The sequence below is a fragment of the Phasianus colchicus genome, chromosome 16 (genome assembly GCF_987193195.1).
Source record: "Phasianus colchicus chromosome 16, bPhaCol1.hap1.1, whole genome shotgun sequence".
In the NCBI taxonomy this organism is placed as follows: domain Eukaryota; kingdom Metazoa; phylum Chordata; class Aves; order Galliformes; family Phasianidae; genus Phasianus; species Phasianus colchicus.
The window spans coordinates 10,319,406-10,342,674 of record NC_143451.1 but is presented as its reverse complement, the minus strand read 5'-3'; the positions used below and the strand labels follow the sequence as shown (position 1 = coordinate 10,342,674).

At 44.9% G+C, this 23,269-nt stretch overlaps 2 protein-coding genes across 2 annotated transcripts; one reads left to right on the top strand and one right to left on the bottom strand.

Annotated features, from left to right (window-relative positions):
* Positions 1-73: 73 nt before the first annotated feature.
* Positions 74-5,168, bottom strand: NOXO1 (NADPH oxidase organizer 1). Its single transcript, XM_031606557.2, has 8 exons — positions 4,553-5,168; positions 4,061-4,141; positions 3,894-3,969; positions 3,333-3,513; positions 2,904-3,100; positions 2,364-2,477; positions 2,084-2,201; positions 74-1,934 (listed from the first exon to the last, which is right to left on the bottom strand). The coding sequence occupies exons 1-8, from the start codon at positions 4,610-4,612 to the stop codon at positions 1,301-1,303; spliced, it is 1,461 nt and encodes a 486-aa protein (XP_031462417.2). The 5' UTR covers positions 4,613-5,168; the 3' UTR covers positions 74-1,300.
* Positions 5,169-12,745: 7,577 nt separating this feature from the next.
* On the top strand, positions 12,746-17,316 carry GFER (growth factor, augmenter of liver regeneration). The gene is made up of 3 exons (XM_031606784.2): positions 12,746-13,007; positions 13,209-13,414; positions 14,303-17,316. Exons 1-3 carry the CDS (start codon positions 12,801-12,803, stop codon positions 14,463-14,465), a joined length of 576 nt encoding a protein of 191 aa, XP_031462644.1. The 5' UTR covers positions 12,746-12,800; the 3' UTR covers positions 14,466-17,316.
* Positions 17,317-23,269: the final 5,953 nt, after the last annotated feature.

Sequence of the window (23,269 nt, the reverse complement as noted above, 5' to 3'; positions counted from 1 at the left end):
TTTTAATTAAATTTCTAAAACAAGACCATTGTTCAGTCTTTGGGATTTAATGAAAGGAAGGATTTGTTCCTTTGGGCAAGTTGTGGCTTCCCTTTGTATTTTCACAGCCTGGATTTTGAGGCCTGGGCAGTAGGAGTGCTCAGTTTGGAGGAAAGGCAGAATCTGGCTGTGAGCGAGCTGTCTTTACAGTGATTGTAAAGGCTATGGAGTTGGGAGATACTACTGGTCACATTATATATATCCTGAAGTTTAGCTAGGAGGTGTGCATTGATCAGTGTTGTCTAAGCACTGAATATTCTGTGTACCTGGGCAAAATGTAGGCTGGACTAAAGCAGCTCTGTCACCTTTCCTGCCCCAAATGCAGCACTTGACAGGCACATGGGTGTGATTTTAATTCTCCAACAAGCAAGTATTTGGAGTACAGAAACTACACAGTCCTTTTAGATATTTTTATGTGTTTTATTTCAGAGACAAGTATTAAAACTTAGAACAATACAAACACCTTGCAAGTTGGCAAAACTGCCTGATTAAAAATAAAAGACAGACATACATGGAAAGCTAACTAAAATTAAAGGTAGCAATCTATATAAAGTCCTAGGTTTTCCTATCACTTTTTTCTAACTCAGTTTTAGCAGATGAATTTAGTATAGGAAGTACTGTAAATTTCAGTAACTATCAGATCCCCTCTTTTAAGTTTTGCTCGTAACTGTGAGCTCTGGCCTTGGCCACCCTACCCAGCCAGCAAACAAACTGTACTACAGGCATTTTTATCTCTATGCCTGCAGAATGTCATTAAGGCAAGGTAAGAGATGAAATTCCTAGGTACTACCAATGTTTTTTGTCCTCAGCCATTCAGAGGGTCCAGTCAATTCACACATACTTTTGCCTGGCCAGTTTTCTGCTACCTGAGTTCATGTAACCTTAAAGTAAAAAAAAAAAAAAATAGAACTTTTATCTATTCCAGGGATTCAGATAAATGCTGTTCACGTGTCTGTAGCTATAGGTGTTCACACCTCTGTTCTCCAGCATTGTCAGGTAGCCACAGTGTGAGAATTCATGCAAGAAAATTGTGACATTTTGATAAATGGTGTTGCAGGATAAATATGTGTCCAAGGGAGGGTACTGAGCCCTAATTGACCTATGTTAAACAGAAACTGCTGGATCCTACTGCAGCTCTGTTAGTAACAGTGGTGTGCCCTGGTTAAAGCTCCCTGGCCATGGTGTGCATCCTACAGCATTAACCCAGCAAAACCATATCAAGCTTTGAAAGCAGCAGCCCCTGCAGTGTGAGGCAGAGGCCCTAGTGAGCACTGGGCAGGGGATGCAGGGCATGGAGGGGTGGGCAGGCAGCTGACTGCTGCAGGGCCCGCTTGGTGACTGTGCTGCATCTCTGTAGGATCTCATGGGCCGAGGGACGCGTGGGCACCTTGGGGGCACCGGTGGGCATTTCTGAGTCAGCAAGGGAGTTCAGGTCAGCAGCAGATGGCTCCACAAAGCCTGAGTCGTTCCTGTCCTTGTAGGTGAGACGTGGAGATTTGCTGCTGTGCGTGGCTGAGGTTTGTCCAAGGACTGGGTTCACTGCCTGCTCCACTTCAGGCAGAGACCTGGACAAGTCCGGCTTCCAGCTCAGCACGCTGCTGGGCTCACTGCCTGAGCTGAGCGAGGAGCTGTCAGACTCCAGGTCTGGAGTGGAGACGACCCTGGGCAGAGATTGTGATCTGTTCCTCACGGAGCTCACATCTTCATCGCTGCCGTTCCCTGAGGTGCGATCCCGCGCTGTGCTGTCTTGCAGGGGTTGGGGAGCCGGAAAGGAGGAGCAAAGGTTGGGTGTGGAGATGTGGAGCCCACTGCCCATGATGGTCTGCAGCCTGTGGTGGGGGTTCTTGTAGGCCTGGAGGCACATGGAGGGCATGTAGCCTGTGCGCCCATTGTAACTGAGGAGGAAATGGGAAAAGAAACACTGAACTGAAGGACTCTTCTGGCCTTGACAAAAGTGGGGGAGCACACAAGGCTTGTGTGCACACAGGGCATCAGGAAAGGGAAAGTATTCATCTCAAACCAGCTTTGGAGAAGTCATCCTTACCGGATGAGCCACCAGCCATTGTCGGATCTCCTGACCACCTCCACCACCACGCCTTTGTTCAGAGAGAGCTCATCTGCTTTCTGCGACTCGTAGGCCCGCATGACAAAGTACAGGCTGCCTGGGGGGAGAAGGGAAGGCTGCGTTGTCTTACAGAGGGAAAGTTGGGCAAGAACTCTGCCCAACTGCACAGCCCCAGGCCGAGGGAGACTTCAGAACCCATTTTATGAAGGATGAGCAAGGTGTGATCCTGAAAGCAGAGATGGGACAGAAGCATACTCACCCTCCTCATCTGAGCTCCCGACATCCTGGATGTCCTTGTGAACACTGATCTGTTCCAGGTACGAGGCTGGGAACCAGGCTATCTGCTTGTCTGCATTTTCCACAAGCCACCATCCTGCAACAAACAGTAGAACAAAATTTGTAAAGCCAGCAGAAAGCAGAAAGATGATCAGTAACATCCCAGTGTAGGGGCACAGGCAAGAGCCATAGGCAGATGTTCCATGGAGCAGCTCAGTTCTGGCACTTTGGCAGAGCTCTATCTAGACCAGAGTGCAGCATGCAGATGTGTTGGGCTCTGCAAAGCATGAGAAGCTTTCTGCTGGGAATAAGGTCCTAGCAGAGGTCTCAGCTCAGACCCATGCATCCCTCGATTAGAAAAGAACAGACCACTTGTTTCCTCCTAAATCCAGGTAAACACCCCATGTGTACCAATGTCACCCATGTGCTTGATGTTACAGCCTTAATATTTGCCGAGCCTTAAATCAACCTAGAAATCTTTCAGCGTTCATCCCTGAAATGGACGGATTTTAATCAAACCTACCAGTCATGTCCTTCAGTAACACTTCAACAATTTCCTTCTTAGCGACTTTGAAAGTCTTGTTCTTTGTGTCTTTGGTTTCAAAGGTTTCAATGCAGCGGTAGCTCTGAGACACCTGGGGATACGTAATGGAGAGAGGCTGCTGCTGCTGCACCTCTTTCTTCTTTTCCCCTCCAATTTCTGATGGCATGATTACAACACTGAAAAGCAAAGTTTGATGTTGGTTTACTGAAAACTCCCATGGAAGGCTGTAAAGTAGTAATTTCAATAAAATTATGGTTATTCTGAGACTAAGAGCAGCTTAGATATCAAAACAGTAGAAATTTTGGGTAGAACATCTCTGCTCTTCTGCTCCAAAGTGTAACTGGTATTTCTCTATAACAATTTTATGAAGAGATACACAAACAAAAAAATACAAATAGAATTTCACACCTGTCTTCAGGAAAGCAGGGATCGAGATCTTGAGTTTGTGCCTTGAAAAACTGAATCACATCTTCGCCCTGGGAGATTTTAGCATCCACTTTCAGCAGTTCCTGCGAGTACGTTTCCAGCAATTTCAGTCGCTCCAGGGACCTGTTTATCTTCCCGCTCTTCCTCTGTTTCCCATTTATATCTGTAAAATAACAAGAGCAAAGTTGATCCAAGACAATAGCAGACCTGGATCAGAGCAGCATCTTCTGCCTGAGCATGGCAGTGCCCTGCTGATTGCACCCCTACCCAAAGCATATGCAGCTGCCTCTGCTTCCTTGTTTTAAAGAGCTCCTGATAAAATTTTTGCATATCTAAAATTTGTTGTAGTTAGTGTAAATCTCACTAAGAACCCTAAGCCAATAAAAGTGTAATATTGATCAAGTGCATTTATACCCAAACCCAGGTGTTTCTATGCTCTTTTAAGTCAGTGGTGGCTAGTGACTAAGGTTTATGTCCTCCACAACAGCTGTTCCCAATGGCTGTGTCGTGTCTGCTGATCCCTCAGGGAGTTTTCCTCCCTACCTTTAAACCTGGGAATGGTCCGGTCGGATCTCCTGAGCGATCCACTCTCAATGGGGAATTTTCTCTTTAGTTCTTTCTAAAAGTGAAACAAAGCAGTGAGTAGAGATGCTGAGCTCCTTCCTCCTTCCCCAGGATGTGGATGTTATTTCAGGGAGATATTCACTTACATGGAATCTCTTAAATTCTTCAAGTGTCCGGTAGATGAGAATGTTGTTTTGATCTGACCAGGACACGAACATCATATACTTCTGGAAAAATAGAAGAGAAAAAGAATGCATCCTTATCATCATGTTCAATACTGGATGTTTTCAAGCAATGAGCATTTGACAGGATCTGTGATTTAGTTTTTGGTTTGGGCTGCCAGACTGTCACGTAAGAGATGAAATTAAAAACTAAACCTACCAAAGTATTTCCTTAATTTTAGGGTCCCAAATGAGCATTAAAAACAAAAAGAAAGTCTGAAACAGTGAAGAGAAAAACAGCGGAGTCTCAGATAACCACTTTCTTATGAGCTGGACAATTATGAACACATCTAAGGAACCCATGTCCTAAATAATAACACTTTAATAACACTGAAAGATAATGAGCATGCATACTCCTGAAATATCTAAAAATAGATAGCATTTAAGGAAAAAAAAAACCATATCAGGTTAAAATACCTTTTGCTTTCTGCATTGCATCAAGCCTACAGCCTTCACATCCACTGGGAACCGGCTCATCTTTCCACACTGCCTGTCCTGCAGCTGGAGGCTGAGCAGGGCACGGCCTCCTGCAGTTTAAATACACCGTGCTGGAGGGAGGGCACCAGCGCTTTGGGCCACACTCCTTCACTGCTTCCTCCTCCGCCCAGCAGCTTGAGGAAAAACTCTGTCATTTTGCAATTATCACATGCCTTTTCTCTGCTCCTCTGTCTTTAATGTGCAAATACTGAGCACAGACGGTGGGGCATAGTTCAGGGAGCTGGAGAAAAGCGCCTTATCTTATCGCGTGCTTTAGAGAATGCTGCCAGTAAACGGTCCTCCCTGCTGCCAGGCAGGTTTGTCATCCCTAGGTACATCATTTCTGGGTTTCTATCATCCTTGGGTTTCTATTGTCTCTGGGTTCATCATCCCCTGGTGTTAGCAGAGCTCTCTGGGCAGCAGAAGCAGCTGCTCTCAGACAGCACACTGCATTTCCTTCAATGGATGCATTTATGGCTCTGCTGCACCAACACTCTTATGGGAGCCACCTGTAGCCATAACAGCTTAGGCTGCAATCACAGCAGTCTCCAGAGCTGATCTCAAACATGGTTGTAAAGCACAAATCAGGCAGGATTTCATGTGCATGCCAGCTGCCACAAATCTCTCTTCTTCACTAGTTATTCCTACCTGTTTAATAAAAGGTGCTCGACTTCAAAAGGAGCCCTGGTAGCCCTATCCACACCTGCGTGCTCTCAGAAAGAAATGGGAGATGTTGATGCTAACACTGCCACAGCAAAGTATGAAAGAGTCCCAGGGGCATAACTGAAGAAATTCCAAAGATTTTCATGTGTAAATATGCACCTAAAGCACCCTGAGGTCCTGCCTATGGATCAGCAATGGCAGCCAGCACCATGCAGCACAGCCTGCCTGGTGGGAAAAGCTGAGCAAGGAGATGGATTTGCTTCATTGCAGCAATACGGCTCCTTGCTGCCCTCAGGCACTGCCTGGTGGGTAATTACAGCCCTGGAAGGCCGTCCTCTCACTGACCTGAGGCTGTGCATGCCTCAGGTTATAGCTTGGTCTAGGGGCATCTGTGTGATCTGGGCGCTTGCCCTGCCTGCTCTCCCTTCTTTGATGAAGCCTGAATTGAATCATTATCATTATTGGAGCCCAAATAGAGAAGTTCAGCCCTGCCTTCCCTTCCATTTTCTAATTACACTGGGCTTCTTAAATCCCTTAGCAACAGGTGCAGAGTACCTTTCATCTATTAAAAAAAAAAACCACAAACATTAAAAAAAAAAAAACATAAAAAACCACAATCAACTGACACAGAATCCCATTGGGAAGTCAGACAAAATTACACTAAAAAAAATACACTAATTAGGGCTTCGTTTTCATGAAAACACGTGAGGCCGCCCCTGCCCTGCAGGGAGGCAGCTGCTGGGGACAAAGGAGGTGTGTTGGTGAAGTCTGATCTATTGCTGCTGGACCCCTGTTCTCCTTTGTTAAGGAAAAGTTGTACAGCGAGCACTTCAGTCCCATGCACGCATCTGGTGGGAAAACCCCTTCCCTGCCTTCTCTGGACACTCCCTGGCTGACAGGGTGACATAGATACAAGGCAGACTTGTTGCTCCAGGGTCAGATCCTCCATCTCTGCTTGCAGCTGGTCAGCAAAGTCACATGCTGTTAAACCTGGCTGGCTTTTGTGGCGAGAGAAGGAGATCTCTGTATCCAGAGGGATTATTCTTTATGACTGTTAGCATTTGCAGGCTACCAATGGAAGTGGCAGCTCCTCCAGCAGCAGAACTGTGCTCCGGGATGGGGTCATGTGTGCTGGTGCCATTGAGTGGCCAACACCAAGCAAAACATGCCGTGTTGGTTTTCTGTCCCAGAGCAAACACAAAGCTCAATGGATTTCCAAAAGTGTAAAGGTGTAAAACTGTTTACCCTAAGTGGGAGAAGCTAGAGACAATCAAAGTCTTCAGAAAATCTGAACTCTGAACACGTACCAGATCGCTGGAGGAAGTTTAGCTATATTTTCATTCTGTGTAAATACTGTGATTGCCAGTAGAGCAACAAGAGTAAGTAATGGCGTTTTTGACAATCCCAAAAGCTTTGCCACATTTCGAAGCTCTCAGTGCAATCATGTAGAGGGGTGGCTGTAAAGCAAAAGCGAGACATAGAAAGCATCGCTCAATGCCACAACAGAAGGATGAGACTATGTAGAGGCTTGGGACCACCTGGGGCTGGCAATCCACCACACTGCACGGAGAGCTGATGTTCTGAGATAGACTGCTTGGTGGCAGGATCTCAAAGCAAAGCATGAGCGAAACCGGTGCCCATGGTACTGCTTCTAGAGCACCCTCAAATCACTCCAAAACCATTGCAGGTCAGTGTCATGTCTGCAGGGACAGATGGAGAATGGTCCAAAAGAATCTATTAACTTCACTTCTGCATGGGCTCATTTGGGCACACATCTCCTCAACAGTATGTTGTGCTTACTGTATGTCTCCTGCTACTTCCACACCACCCTGCCCAGAATCAGTACCTGCAGGTGTGTAACTGTTAACAGCAGTCAGAAATGACTGCCAGGAAGGAGAGCATTTGACTCCAAGTGTTAGGAGCTGTCATTGCGTCATCAGTGTATATTTACGCAGTTTTTGAGATACAGCAATTAATTTGTCTTTGATCGTTTTATGGGGTACAAAAGAGATCATTAAATAACAGGTAATACATAGCATGGGACTGTTCAGCTTTGAGAAGGCAGAGCACAAATACGGATTTTTCTCCACAGTTACTTCTGCCACTGCCTGAGCATGAGAGCAAAAGCAGAGCAGCTGCCCCTAAAAGCCCCTAAAAGCCCACCCCTGTCTGATAACTGAGCAGAGCTCATTTGGTGCTGCTGCAGGACTGCACAAAGGCCCAGAAACTTTCCCTGTCATATTTCAATTGCAAAAACAACTTTTCATGTGTAAAATGTCCATATGAAATAGACACTAAGGGTATGATTTTCTTTTCATTTCATATGAACCAGGAATAACTTTTAATCGGCATATTGAACTGGAGGGCAAACAGACAGAGTGGGACAATCATCTGAACCAACCCTACATCCACAAGAGCCAGAACTCAAGCCTTGCAGCAGCCTCTTCCAAAGCCCAACAAGCAACAGTTGTTGATCTCAAATACACAAGCATGAAAAAAAAAACCCGTGTTACAAACATCCTCTTCCGCACACAGGATTAGGTCTGAGCTGCTCACGGCTGCAGCTGTGTGAGACCCAAACTCATGCATTTATCTTTTTATGTCCAACACGGGAGGAACTGCTGGACTCAGTGATCCCCTGCAAACTCACCAGGGAAAGGCAGAGAGAAAAGTCCTCAAAACACACTTAAGCTCCTATAGCTGCAAGACGGAGCAAAAGGAAGGTGCTGCGCCATGGGCAAGGCAGAGGGGGGCATTTGCTGGGAGTGATGCTAGTATGAGAGCTCAGAATTCTCCTCCATCACCTTCAGGATCAAAACCTGCCCTTTGCTGTTCTTGAAGGTCACCTTATGTGATAGCACATAACCTATCAGCACCTCTAATGAAAAGGCCAGCTGCTAAAAGCTGATTTTAAGAGTACAAAGAGGTTTTAGACTTCTATTAAATAGATAAACAGACACTGATTAAAAGGAAAAAAATCAAACACCAGAGTTGACAATAATATCCTTCACCTCCTAAACAATAAGAAGTCCAACAATCACAAAGTCTGGGATGAGAGATTTTACAGTACTTAATCCAGAAGAAGGTATTTGATTTCCTCTTAACTCCTGCAGCTGCTGCACAGAATGAGGCATTTTTCAGTGTGCAGCTGAATCCAATTCAGAACACAGCAATCCCCAGGGCTGAACTTCACCAGTGGCTCACTCCCTCATGAAAGATTTCCTTAATGATAATCAGTGAGGGACTGAGCAAGAAGAGCTGTGATAATGACCTCGTGTGTGTAACAGCTGGAGCCCGATGCAGTAGGGCTGCAGGAACTCTGTGTCCAGGTGATGAACTTGCAGCATCTGCCCAGCACCCAAAATGCATTCTGCAATACCCAGCAGTGGAGTTTTGTTTGGATCACAGCAAATTGCCCACAGTGCAGGCTGATCTCCTGCCACGGGCAGGTGCCAGGGACACCCCCATTGTTGTCCCCATGCTCTCAGGCCACTGGCAGCACAATCCCAGCCCCAGATGGTAAAAACCATTGCAGCATGGCAACCCCCAGACCTCACACCCACCAATGAGGTGAAAATACAGGGCAGATTTGTTGGTTTTCCCTTAAGTGCCCTCAGGACACAGTTGCCAAGGGCAGGGGAGAAAACTGCCTTCCTCATCTGGTGTGCTTATAACTCATAAAATACTAAAAGGACATTTACGAAGCACCTGTTGCAACCATTTCATAGCTCCTTTGTAAAAGCTGTGTGTTTTCCTAAGGTTACACAAAGGGCAAAAACGTGATTCAAGAATAAAACTTCCAGGAAGGATAAGAATGAAACTTAAGCCCGTGGCAAGAGAAAGTTTCTTGCACCATTTCCTAGAGCAAAGAAACAAGAGGTGTTTGGTGAATGTTTTTTTGTGGTAAGAGCACAGTGTGTTTGTGCTGAGACCCACTGCAGGGCAGGATGGAACCTCAGGAACCCTGTGGGGAACATCCTCAGGAGCACAACCCAATGGAAACAAAGCAAGGATTAGCCAGTATGCAGAAATACTCTTTTCACGCAGGTAAAATCTATTCTTGCTTCACACTAAGTGTGGTAAAATTTGATCACAGACAAAACCAGTGTATTCCTTGCAGATTAGTCAGAGAAATGCTAATTCTTCTGTTACCCTTTCCTCATTCCCCACCACCAAGCAGAATATGCAAAGTGCCTTACTTATCTCTCTGGAGTTTCCTCCAGCTCTGGGAGTCCAAGTTAAAAACTCACCTTTATTTCAGAGTGAAAACTACACGTCTGTGTTCCTATTTCCTTTCATAAAGCAGGGAAAGCAATGTTTAATCCTCACTCAACAATGTAGTGTAGAGAAGAGTCTACTGGAAAGCAAACTGTTGCTTTGTGATGTTAATCCCTAAAAAGTCAACACACTTTCATCAGAATTGTTATATGAGGAAAATCTCTTCCTCCACCACCTGTTATGATTTACTGCTGTCCACTTGCTTTGACCTACTTCTGGAAAAAGGAATCATGCAAAAGTCAGGGAGAGCTGCAGAAGGGTGAAGAAGAAGACTGAAATCCCAGCAGCACTGATCCCGTACAGTGCACTTCTGAATAGATCTCAGTATCCCAGGACAGATGTGATCAGGGTTTGATGTCCCTGACAGTGAGGTGTGAGGCATGGCAGCGAGCTCCTTCCTGCTAACAGGAGACAGGTTCGTGTCTTGTGAAACTCTGCAAGTGATGTTTCTTGTGTAAAGCTGTTCAATATATATGAATCATATGCCTAGAAATATACACTGTGTTTTTCAGCTGCTATTTCCTAGTTCACTGTGAGTTCTCAGCAAACTGCATGACTAATTCTTAATGCTGTCTTTCTAATTAGTTGGACTTGAGGCTCACATTCTAACCTGTGCACAGGTGTCAACTTCCTGGCAGAGTAACTGTTATATTAAACTGGAAGTATCTTAACAACCATCCCAAAAATGCAGTGACAGTCCTGAGAGATGTAGGGTAAGTCCTGAGAGGCATGGGATGCCCTGAGAGGTTGTGAGGTCTCCCCCCTGGAGTTGTCAAATGCCATCTGGATGTGATGCTGGGCATCTGCTCTGGAGCATGGAGAGACCAGAGGGACCCAGAGATGCCTCCAGCCTCAACCAGTCTGGGATTCTGTGAAAATTCTCTAAAGCACTTAAAATACATTCATGAAAAGTCAGTGATGTTTAGGTTCCAAAGTGAAGCAAAAGCCTCTGCAAGTATCATTCCCTGTTCTCTGCTCAAAATCTAGTAACAGACAAGTACACGCCAGCAGGCAGCCTGGACTGAGTGTTACCTTTCCATATCCTTTGCATCCTAGAAAATGGGCCATAAGGGTAGCAGCAAGAGTTGTGTCCTCTGTCTGTTAGTTGTGCCAGTTATCTGTGAAAATTAAGAGGTTTCCTGTCACCATAACCATACCCAAATGCACATGCACCCTACTGCAGCTGGGGGCCCAACTGCAGAGAGAAGAGCTGCTTTCTTGGAGTCTCCCTTTCTTGTGTTCTTCCCTCCTGCCTTGCTGCTGCTTTCAGCCCCCACTCCTATGTGGGACTTAGAGGTGCCCAATCCACCTGGCCAGAGGGTGAGCAGCAGGATGCGTGCCTGGCCTCACACACAGCTCAACTCCCGCTACCGCCCCGCTTCTACTTCCTTCCCTGTGCACTCGCTGTCACCTGCCAGCTCGTGAGCTAATTTAGTGAATGCCAAGATAAGAGCAGAACATCAAACAGCAGTCTTCCTCTCAGAAACACAAACACACCCTTCACTTTTTCTCCTGGACAGAGTTTACCAATGTTTCCTGGTAATTAGCGTCATTACATCCCCTATTCCAGTTACTGTTCGGAAGATGTACCTATCCGGTAGGCTTTGGTGAGCCCTGTCTTCCAGATACAATTACATTAAGCAAGATATAGGTGTGTTGTTAGCAGAGCCTGTTGCAGGTTACTGCATGCCCGGACTGGGGCTGAGGAAGCCTCACCTGGGCAGTACCAGGGTGCTTCATCCCCACTGCAGGAGACGGTCAGACTGCACTTAGATTCAGTCAGAGAGAGGAAAGTGGATTTCCTCACTATTATTCGTAGATGAGCATTGCAACATTTCTGCTCTTCTTGCTCCCTCTGACCAGAAGAGGGGCAGGGGGAACAACACTGAGCACAGATCGCACATTAGGCGACAGCTTTCTTTGGGTTTATGAACTATTTGTTTTCAAATAAAAATCAATCTTGCTTGTAATTTAACTGGCTAAATAAATGTAATCACTAACAAAAAAGCAAACAGACTGTTAACAGCCAATCAAGGACAGTGCTTTGACTTAAAAGCATCTCTGCAACTATGTAATTGCCAGAAGGCTGAGCAGTAAAGCACTGCAGGAAATTCCCATGATGTCTCTTCCAGATACCAGCATACTCTTTTTTTTTCAGAATTTGAAAAAAAGCATGAGGTCATCAGCATCATTTAAATATTTACTGGCGTGCAGGAAAACAAATATAAAAAATATCTTTTCCTTTACCAGGTTGTCTCTTTCATACATGAGATATTTTTATATTTATAGTTGTCTACGACTTCAGACAAAGCCAGTAGCTGCAGTTGCTCATGTTTCTTCTCCTTCCCTTGTGAATAACTGCCACAAAATGTTTTCATGAAATTGCAAATATGAATAACAGAGCCAGGCCCAAGGACAGAGATCCAGATCATCAACGCAGTGCTGTGTGGACAGGAAACACACAGGCCATTCCCATGCAGAGCACACTAAGTTTTGAAATCTTTTCTAAGGGCAAATCTTTGAAGCATTTTCTTGGATGTGTTATCTACCAAAAACGTTTCACCACGCTGGGTTAAATATATCAGAACGTAAGAGCCGAAAATGAACAGTACTTTTCCAGCCCCTTCCACACAAATTGCGTCTCTGCAGAATCTGCAGCGGAACAGCACTTAATTTAACATCAGAGAAAAGACTCAGGGTGCATTTCAAGTAGCTATAGAACATCCAGGAAGGAACAGCATGTGGAGATATGCAGCCATTTCTGTTTCTGGAGGACTCCTCCACCACAGCTGCTCAATGGGACGTGGGAGGATGGTGCTGTCCGAATGGGAGCAGGGCTGTGTGTCAAAAACCCTACTCAAATGGACGATTTAAATCATCCTAAGCTGCTGTTTTGGCCCAGCTTCATCCCAGCCACACATGTATTAAAGAGAATGCTGTGTTTTTCACTTGGCCCGTGGGGCACGGAGAGGTGAAAAGTGGAAAGGGGTGCAAACTGTGTTCTAGAGCTCATGGTGAGATATCCATCCTACAGCCTGGAAACCCCTCTGAGGGCACAACAGCACTGAACTAAACTGAAAGAAAATAGCAACCCTCTGGCTTCACATCCTCAAAACCCCCCTTCAAAATCTTGAGGGGCGCTTCCGTGATTTTTAGACCAAACCGCCCCCCCAGGGCCGGGCAGCCACAGCCCCGCGCCGCCAAAGGACACGGCCGCCCCCGGCCCACAGTGCACCGCGGCGCCAAGATGGCGGCGCCCAGTGAGGGCCGGCCTGGCCGCGGCGCCTCGACGTTCCCCGGCACTGAAGGCGGCCCTTTCGCTTTTCCTTTCACCGTCCCGCCCGGGGCTGCCGGCTCTGGAGCGGAGGAGGAACCCAAGAAGCCTTGCAGGGCCTGCACGGATTTCAAGAGCTGGCTCCGCGAGCAGAGGAAGCAGGCGGCGGCGGGCGGCGTGGTAAGGCGGGGTGTGGGTCGTGGCCAGCAGCGGGCTTTCCCCCTGCCCCCCAGGCTGTGGGGCCGCACCCTCCTCCTTCCCCCTCCCTGGGAGTGCCACGGGGCTCCCATTTTCTCCCCCTCGTGCGTGTGGCTCTGGGCTCTGTTGCCGTCCCTTCCCCGTGATGCTTTCCCCCACAGCTCTCCCCCTCCTTTTCCTCAGGCCGCGGTGGAGGAGAAGGAGCCGCCCCCCGACTGCCCCCTGGACAGCGAGCAGCTGGGCCGCAGCACCTGGGCCTTCCTGCACACCATGGCGGCCTACTACCCAGAGCGGCCCTCGGGCACCCAGCAGCAGGAGATGAAGGACTTCATCCACCTCTTCTCCAAGTTCTACCCGTGTGAGCACTGCGCTGAGGATCTGAGGGAAAGGTGAGTTGCCTCATCGGTTTCTTCCGTTGTTGTTTTTTTTTTTGTTTTGTTATTGCTGAAGGGGCCTGAAATGCTGGCCCGCCGTGGGTATTTGCATATCTTTGCTCTTCCTGCTGTTGGGGTTTATGGACAATTGAACTGGTTTCTTCCGCTGCATAGATCAAAGAAAGACTTATTCAGAAAACAAATACCTTTTCTAGTGCTGCTGGGTTAAATGCTGCCTCCAAGGCCTCCCTGAGGCAGTTTATGGCCTTCTGGTTCAGACTGGCCTTGCACGCAACCATAGAACAAACCAGGAATTGGAATGATTCTGGGTTTGGTAGGCAAGCGTGCTTGTATCTCAGAATAGCCACAACATCACAGCAACAGAGGCAAATACTTGAAATGAGCATTGAAATTTGGTAGTTTTCTATCCCTGTCACTGTCAACATGTTTCTCAAAAATTTGAACTTTTCTTTTCTTTTTTTTTTTTTTTGGATGATGAACATGGAAAAAAAAGCTTGAAACCAAATTATCAAGTATCACATGACAAAAAACCTGCTTAATGTTTTTCATTTATTGCTCTGCTAAGAATCCTAAAAAAAAATCAGTGTATTGATGATCACAGGTACTTCTTGCTGCTTATCACAGCTAAGCCTTTTGATTCCTCTGCCTTTTACAATTGACAAGACTGGGAACTGAATGAAACCAGGTTAGTTGTGATCACTGGCATTTTACTGTGGAGATTCAGCCTGTGATGATTACAGTGTGCTCTGTCCTGGAGTCTGTTTTGTGTTCTTCTCATGGTAACAGAAATGGAGACTGGCTGTTTGTGTGCTACGTGCCTGATTTGGGTATTAAAAATGGTGACTAAAGCAGTAACATTTGTTTCCTCTTCCCTGTTTGCAGATTGCGAACAAATCAGCCTGATACTAGCAACAGAAATAACTTCTCCCAGTGGTTATGTCTTCTTCACAATGAAGTGAACAGGAAACTGGGCAAATCTGAATTTGACTGCTCTCGTGTGGATGAGCGGTGGCGAGATGGTTGGAAAGATGGTAGTTGTGATTAATCCATAGGGGACTGCTTTGGAAATCCAACAGATTCACTCTGGTGTTGAGTCACTATGTAGAGATGTGCAAGTAAATATGTGTGAGTGTGTATGAGCATGACTGAGATGGCTTGTGGAAATAAAGGTGGAACCAATTCTGAAAGCCAATTTGAAAATCTTATGCTAATAGCACTTTGGGAAATTGTCTTATCAAATGCATTGTCTGAGGAACTGAGGCCTTACAGGTGGCACAGAAATGTGTTAAACTGACTGACTTGACAAACTTGTGTATCGTTTTTCATTACATTTCCTTATTAGAGGGGCATTTGCTTGTATCTTTGACTTGAATTCCTGTTCCTTGCACGCAGTTGTAGGGAGCTGCCCTGTGACATTTCATGCTTATTTGCAATTACGATCCTGATGCATTAGAAATTTCACTGTCATTTCAACTTCTTTTGTTCTGATAGACAGCAGGAATTTGCCCTATCTCCCTTAAACTTTTTTAGAGATCTCTGATGCTTGTTGTTAGATTTGCTAAAAGACCTGAAAGCAGGTACGTTTAATTTAAATGCTAAAATCATGGAACCTTGATTTCTCGTTTTATTTTTGTGTTTCAGTTTATCATGTAAGAGGGTATTATAGAAAAAGGAGACTAGAACAGGACCAAAATAATTATCATAAAGTATCAGCTGGTTTAAATTCAGATGTTTTAAATTGATTCCTCTTTTTCTTTCAATTCGGAAGCAGTATGACAAGTTCTACTGAGCTAATTGCTTTTAAAAGTGTAACTTTTCATCTCTGCTATGAATTTTTGTCAATTTTGAAGATTGTAATGTTCTGAGACTGATATCTGTAATGGAGCATATTCAGATTTGTTTAGCATGCAGTGTTTCTGAGGCATTGTTTGTGTTTTGAAATTCATGATTGTTACTTACTGATTTAGTTGATATTTTGGTGTTTTTACCTAGCTAAAAATCTCTCTGGAACAAAAGAGCTTTAAATAGCCTTACAGTATTTGAGTCTTCCTTAAGACTGATGTCAGCTTTGGATAGAATTATTGCACAGAAGACTCAAAGGATTCTCCCTGTAGAAACTGGTCTGTTCTATTGGTGTTTTCCCTATGTCAGCTGTATTGCATCAATGTTACTGATACATAAGTGTGAATTTCACTTTCAAGTGAAATAGCAGCATAAATGATTTAATGAGTATGAATGCATTTCTCTATAAAGCCACACACACAAAGAAGTCTAAATACTTTCAAACTCTTGAAATATATAGTGATATTATGCCCTTATTGCAGTTTTGTCTGGGAAAGTTTGCAGGAGTTTGCACAAATCATGATAATAGGGGGCTTTTTCTTCTGTACTTCCTGCTGAGCTTTTCCTTGCGTGTTTTAGTAAGCTTCCTTATTTTGTGCACTACAGTGGGTTTGTAAATTTACTTTTGATAGAATGAGAGGTTTGTGGAAATGGTAATAATACTTTTATAACAGTACTGGTGATGATAGCCTGTATGTGAGAACTTTGATCCCCAAACCTTCACGTGTGGAGCTCCTTACTGTTCAGAAAAGCAATCAGAAATTTGGAAATATGTTTGAATGTTTTATGGTGTACTAAAGCCTTTTCAAGTTGGACCTGTTAAAACAGTAAGACACAAATTTTTATGGACTGGTTGTTCTGGGATGTTCTGTTTATCAATGCTCCTAAACACAAAACCAACAAAACTGGTAAGTGTTATATGAAGTATGCAGTCTGACTTCCTACCTCATGGTGTTATGTGGGCTACTGAAAGTGCTCAGAAAGTTTCTCTATTGGCATGTTGATGTTCTTAGAATAAATAAATTCCAGCCCTTAGTTCTTGTTTTTTGTTAAAAAAAAATACAAAAAACAACAAACAAAATTCCCCAGATACATAGCCACTAGTGGGGTGAAGACCAAGAAAAAGGCTGTACCCTTCCCTTTGTCAGGCATGGCCTAAGTTGCCCAGTTCTGTCACAATTTTAGCACCTGGGGGTGTTGACAAGTATTTTCTTTTGCACTTGGTTGTGCAGAAGGAGAAACTTCTTATTCTTCCTTTCTAATTTGCCCTCCACTACCCTGTGACAGTTCTGTTGCCCATGGAGCAGATCATGAGATTTCTCACTAATTTGCATCAGCGTAAATGAGCAGGTTGGTAAAGCAACTGCCATGTCCCGTTTCATATTAATACTAAGAATGAGCTAGGCCAGAGAATTGTACCAAGTGTGCTTGGTCTTTGCTGGTAAGTCCTTGGACCTGCTGTTGCCTTGTGCTGGCCAGCAGCTGGTGATATGCAGGAGGGCTGGTGCTTCTGTCCATGCCTTAACAGTGCAGTGAGGAAAAAAATAATAATAATATATTGTGTATCCCTCTCAAAATCAGGAGGAGTGGCTATGGCAATACAGAACCTTTGTCTCCTTGTGTTGCGCAAGGAAAAGCTCCTGCCAGCAGGTACTGTTTTGTTCTGACAGTGGTGCAGAGAAGGAGGAATTGCCTTAAAGCTGAAGCCATCATTTTCAGTGGATGAGCCCATACAATGAGGGCACAAGCTCTGGCTGCCAGGATGTTATTAGGGCAGTTTGTAACTTTGCTAAATGGCCATTTGATTAAAATTTATGCTTACGCTCTGTTCTCTCATATTTGTGGCTTTGCAGAAGAGCTCTGACTTACTGTTTCTCAGACATAGCATCTCTGTGAACTTGACTGTCCAATGGAGGATATTTTGCTGCTCGTTTATAACACATTCAATGTTTTAATTGTATGTATGGAATTTCTATTGAAAGGTTGTGTACATAAAAAGAAGGGGGAAAATGTACATTCTAAATGCACTTGATTAAACCTAGTTTTAAAAATAACTGTATTCAAATTATATTTCCTGTCAATGTGAAAATAATAAAGCAACTGAGTTTATTCCTAGCTTCCCTGCTGCATGAAGTCTTAGGAAGAGGTATCGCAGTGTAGTGGTATGTCTAACCTTCTGCTGTCTGTGTTTGGCTGCTCTGCTGAAATGTGATTCTGTGTGTATTGATTGGTTGAGGTGGGGCTGCAGCTGATTCTTTTCTGTTGTGCTTCTGAGTTCAGGCAATTCTCATCAAACCATGAAGCTATAAAAAGCAGCAGTGATTTTTGCAGACCAGGTCCTTGCCTGTTTGTTTAGAGGTGTTTTTTTTTTTTTTTATCTGGGGATAGTTTTTGTGATATGCTTTTAACAGCAATGAAGGTAGCATTACAGTTGTAGTAGCTTAAATCTTGCTGCATTTTTGAGCTAGATGGCAGTTGAGGGTGTCATCCACTGGAGGGCGAAGTCTTTTAACTGCAAATTCACTCCACAGCCATGCAGAGACAGTGAGGGGAAGCTGCTTCCTATCAGTATGAGGAACCCTTGCAAGAAAAGTGCAGTCAGCAGGTGGTGCTTAAGGAAAGGTGGTGAGACCTTGCTCGGTCACTGCTGCTCTGTAATTGGCACCTAGATAATCTTTCAGCTTCACAAAGGACTTGATGTTTTCATGGACTGGTTTTCATTCATAACTGACTTCTCTTTCCTCTAAAAGCAAAGAGCAGGGAGCCACAGGGGGATTGTTTCATGAATGGGAAGCAGATTTGCTTGAGCAAGTGGCAGGTGCAGATGTTGATGGAAGCAGCGCTATGCCTTCAACATTTTTTCAGGGATTAGCTGTTCCTTTGCAGTTTGTTGGGTGTATGCAGTCTCCAACTTGCATTAAGATTCTCTGGAGTGGCTTTGACTGCAGGTCTCTGCAGCCTGCTAGAGGTTGTGGGTGTTATTTCTTCCTGTTGCAGTTTTAAAGACTTGGAGAAGGTAAGGGGTTTGCTCTCCCCCTTGCTCCCCTCTCTTTTAGCATTGTTTTTTTTTCACCCCCCATTCTACAAATGGCTGTTCAGGCTTTTTGTCTGAGTGATGGAGAGGAACTGCTCAGTATTTTGTATAGTCAGGAATAAGCACTTCAGTAGAAACTGCCAATAAGATTGCATGAAGTTAACTCAAATTTTTTTAAGGCTAATAGAAGAATGGAGGTAAAAGAAGTAAAGCAAAACATGTAGCACATAAGGTAGCCATCAGCTAGAACAGACAGGACTGTCAGCACTGGAGTCAGCTGGAGCTCTGGCCTGGGTTGGCACATGTTGGGAGGAAGTGTATATAATCACCATTGCTACTTTCTTGCCAGCTCAGGTGTTTGTATCAATGCACAATGAATTCATGGTCAAGGTTAGTGAAGGCTAATCCAGCCCTGAAAATCACCCTGATGGACTCGCAGCATCCAGCACTGCCTAGGCAGTGATGCTGGCATTCAGGCCTGTTGAGTTCTGCTCCTGTTTACTGTGACCTTGCTTTATTGCTTGCTGCTGAAAGGTGCCCTCTGTCTCTATGCTTTGTCCCTGCGCAGGCTGTTGGGTTTTCTTCAGAGCGCTCCTAATGCAGAAGTCTCTTCCTAGCCCAAGATTTTTTTCTCACAAATATTACATACCATCATGCTTCTTGGCTTCTGTCATCTGTTACAGCATTCTTCTCAGGTCTGTGTTAACTACAGAGAAAATTTGCTTTGCATGTTAACCATGTAAACAGTAGAGGGCAACAAAGTGTGTATTTAGTTGACTTTCCCTTTTCTTTCTTCCACTTTAGAAGGGCAGGCTGTTTCAGTCTCTTTTGTGGGTCTGTGGGTGGAGATTTTGGTGACTTCAGTTACTCTGTAATACGTGCAGTACCTCTTCTCTAATTGCATGAGTCGTGGGCAAATGACTTCAGCTGTGGCCAGCCCTCAGAAAGAAAGGGAACAGCTGAGTTGAATTACTGTCTTTCCCACTGTAGACACCAGGTAGCAATCTCACGAGTTCTCTCAAAGCTTCTGTTTTACCCAGAATGCCAAGCTTTAGTTCTAACTTAAGTCCTGGTGCGTGGTGGGGACTTTCCTATAAAACACAAAGTTTGACTTTGTGCAGACTTTCCCTGCTTCCTCTGTCATTGACACGTAGCTCACAGCACTGTGAATAGTGGATACTGAGACTGTGCTTCATGTGATGCTTCTTAGGTAGGGTGAAAGGTAAGTGAGATAGATGAGACAAGGCCCGTGTGGGCAAAGCATGTGGCTGCAGAATTGAAAGTTGAATTCTTTCTTAACCATAAGTTTCTTTCTAGATTCCAGGTAAGTCACTTTATCTTCTGTAGCCACATTTCAGCTTCTGCAAAATGGGAATAAAAATAGCAGTTTCACCAGCCTTTGCCTGTGTTTTGTATTTAGATGGCAGTCTTTTTGACGGAGACTATTTTGAAGTGTTTGCACTGCACAGCCCTGGATCCCAGATTGTTCACTGTAATAAAATCACTCATCTTAACCTGTCCCACAGATCTTCCTTATGTCAGGTTACATCTTTCTTTAAAATCCAAGGACGCTGTTTGATATTTGCTGTGTTAAGCAAGAAGACATTTCTTATTTTTGGTATATCACTAAAGTGCCATGTTCACTGTGCAAATGTTCTAGCCCTTTCTTTGCTCAGAACTTGCACTGTGGATGTTGTGCTGCAGTGTGACACGGGTAGAAACAATAATAACAAAATACTTGAGCTGAGAGAGCTCTTTTGGACACAGAGCTTAATGTAACTCAAGTGAGAACTGCAGAAGCTGTGCATGTCAGAGCATAGCTTGAGCTGTTCAGAGGCTGCCCCATGTCCTTCTAGCTGTCAGTTCTGCTCTCGTTATTGTACCTCCTTACCTGTAACAGCACCATGCAGGTAGCAGAATACGAGCAATGAAGTCAACTTTTTTGACCAAGACCTACACAGTGTGACTACTGCTTGTGGTCCTAATGAAATCTGGAAAATAGCTAGGGATCTTATTTCCCTCTTGCCTCACTCTTCCTGGTTTGTTTGTGTGCTATCACATAGCAGAGTTCAGCCCAGGTACTGAATCAGATTAGATTACTGATTTGCAGAAAGCCCCAAAATTTTTGTGCTATAAAATATTTTGAGAAGAAACAAAGAAGTTTAGCAGATAAGATATCAAGCCTGCAACTTCACTTGGAAACCTGGTTCATTTTTTTTATGCAAGTTCTGACATCTCTTCTAAACAAATGCTATCTTGATTAATTGAATTTTGCTACCCAGATCTTCCCCAGGTGACTTCAGTGAGTAAAGCTTTCTGCATTTTTTGTAGCATGCTTATCTTTTGTTTATACTTTCATGGTAAGTGCTGAATTCCACCTAAGAAATGGCCGCATTTCAGAAGTGGATGAGTAACCATCTAATAAGGGATCTTCCAGATAATTTTTGATCTCTTAGAGCGCAGGGGAGGAAGTAGCTTTCTAGTGATGCAGTTCTAAGGTATTGATAATCAGGACGTCCATTCTCTCTGTTACTGGATCCTGAATTTCTAAGCACCTCTCAAAAGTAATTCCACCGACTGTCCTGTTTTCTAAAGACTAATGGCTGAAAGCAGTGTTAGTCAAACTCTAATGAATGTAAAGCAAAGCATTTCAGAGCAAGAAGTAAATGAACATATAGCAAAAGGACTGCTTCAAGCATGCTGTTCAAGCAGTGTAAAGGGCAAGCTTCTTTACCACCTGCGCCTGTATAAAAGACATCAGACCTCATGGAACTGCTGAAATCAATGGGCTGTAAACCATGGCTGAAGCCTGCCTGTCTCCCTCAGGCCATGCTGCTGCAGAGTGCTTGCTTTCAGCTCATTTGAATTGCTGGGCTGAAGCAGCTTCGCTATAAATACATTGTCAAAGCTATTCTGTGGGCTGGGCAGTTTCACATCAGTATTTTTCTTTGGGGTTATTGAAGTAGTAATTGAGGCCAACCAGTTGTTTCATTTGCAGAAGCAGTGGGGCATTCCACTGCTCCCCTCTGCCACAGAGAAAATCTGATCTGTCTTACTGGAAGAACTTGTGTTAACTCTTCTTGTCCCTGACCAGACTCCCTCTGACCAGATCCTGATCCCAGGTGTAGCAGCACTCACTTTGTGGAGCGGAGCAGGATGCAGTCCTGCAGTCTGCTGGGAAACTTTTGCAAATAATGTTCTGCATCACAGAATGGTGCTAGCATAGCTTATGGCCATTCAGCTGACAACGTGGTAAGCTTTCATACATTGGTTATGTTCAGTCATATGCCCTTGAACACAGCATTGCCACTTTTACCTCTGTGGAGCTGGCTTAAACCAGCCCTCCACTGAGTGGGTAGAGCTGACTTGAATGGGTTTGGAAGGAGGTGGCTCCTCATCTTGTTTCCTCAGGGTCATTGTGTCCGGGTACTTACCCCACATGAAAAACAAACTGGTTTTTTTTGTGTGTGCATTGGTGGCAAAGATTAAGAAGTTGCTGTGATTATAAGCAGTGTGAGGCAAACCCTTGTTTTGCACCACTGAACTCGAAAACATGTGCAGATCTCAGGCACCTGTCTGCTTGCTGCTCCATTTCTTCCTTGTCACTGAAATCTGAGGGGGACAGTAAATGCAGACAGCTTGTGAAAGCTGAATAAATGCTCTGGGAAGTACATTTCCAAACACTCTTCTTTTTCCCCATTTGATGAAGAAAGTGTTCAAGATCTTTGCCCATTGCTGCTGCTGTCTCACTGTACCTGTGAGCTTATTTGCAGCAAGAGGAAGTGAAATAGAAATACAGTTTACATGCAGACTAAAGATGGCTACTAAACAGATTCAGGCAGTACCCTTGTTGTTCTTTGTGTTGTCCAGAACATGCCCTGCTGGCCCAGCTGGGCAGCGGAGCTGTGGCAGTGGGAGCAGTGCTGTAACCCTGGGCTAACAGAGACAAGATGACTTTTTCCTCAAAGCGTCAAAATGATTTTTGAGGTCACTGGAACAGCTGCTTGTAAACTTTTGAAGCTTTTTGAAAATCTTGCCTGTGATAAACCTTTAGATGAATGTGTTCTTAGTTCTTAACCTGCAATTCAGATGATGCTCTTGGTGCTGGGGTGAAAGCCCTGGCCAGGCCCATGGGACTGTTTTCCATGGGAGGAAAGCAGAAGGTCCCAATGTGGCATTTTCTACTTTTTCACGTAGTAAAATGGGAATTGTACTGAGCTGGTGACATTGAGGAATGAAAGACTGAATCATGCTTTTCCTACTGAGAATCAGAAATAAACCCTGATCCCACCAGCCAAAAAGAACAGACTCACAAATGTGCAAGAGGCTTCAATGAGCTGGAGATGTGGCCCAGCGTGTGGCAATCCTCTGCTTTTTGCAGTATTTTGCCCAATAAGGGATTAGCACTCCTGCTCTACCCATACCTCATGTGATCCAGCAGCAACAGCACAGGTCCCCCTGCAGGGACAGTGAGCTGCACAGTTCTAGGGGAGGTGGTGATGGAACTCCTGCAGTCCCCAGCTTTGCCTGCAGGCCTGCTGAGTGCCAGCCGTGCATGCGTGCTGCTCCCTGCACCTTCCCTGCAGTTCCTGTCCGAAGCAGAGATGATGTCAGAGTTGTCATGGTATCGGTATCTATGGAACCAGGATCATCGTCACGGTGCTAAGAAAGCTAAGGAGCCAGGTCCTGGAGCTGTGGGGGAAACTCCCTTTGTAATAAGGGTTTCCCTCTGTAAGCTTCTTGTCCTTTCTCTCCTTTGTCTTTTCTCTGGGGAAGGGATGGTTCTTGGCCTCTTCCTGTCCCACACCTCTGGTTGCCTCCCTTCCCGCTCAAAGTGGGAGCTCCATCTCTCTTTGCTTCCTACCTCTTGCCCCAGGTCTGTGTGGTGATCTGTCTCCATTTGTGCTTGGAGTCACGGCACCTCTGCTCCAGCAGCATGGCTTGCCCTTGCTATAGACCTCACCTCTGCATGG

Excerpts from the sequence above, each read along its gene's own strand:
- NOXO1 (XM_031606557.2), bottom strand. The coding sequence starts at position 4,612 with ATGAGCCGGTTCCCAGTGGATGTGAAGGCTGTAGGCTTGATGCAATGC. Across the intron at positions 3,514-3,893 it reads GACCATTCCCAGGTTTAAAG|ATATAAATGGGAAACAGAGG; the intron begins GTAGGGAGGAAA and ends GTTATTTTACAG. Across the intron at positions 2,478-2,903 it reads GTTACTGAAGGACATGACTG|GATGGTGGCTTGTGGAAAAT; the intron begins GTAGGTTTGATT and ends TGTTTGTTGCAG.
- GFER (XM_031606784.2), top strand. The coding sequence starts at position 12,801 with ATGGCGGCGCCCAGTGAGGGCCGGCCTGGCCGCGGCGCCTCGACGTTC. Across the intron at positions 13,008-13,208 it reads AGGCGGCGGCGGGCGGCGTG|GCCGCGGTGGAGGAGAAGGA; the intron begins GTAAGGCGGGGT and ends CCTTTTCCTCAG. Across the intron at positions 13,415-14,302 it reads GCTGAGGATCTGAGGGAAAG|ATTGCGAACAAATCAGCCTG; the intron begins GTGAGTTGCCTC and ends CCCTGTTTGCAG.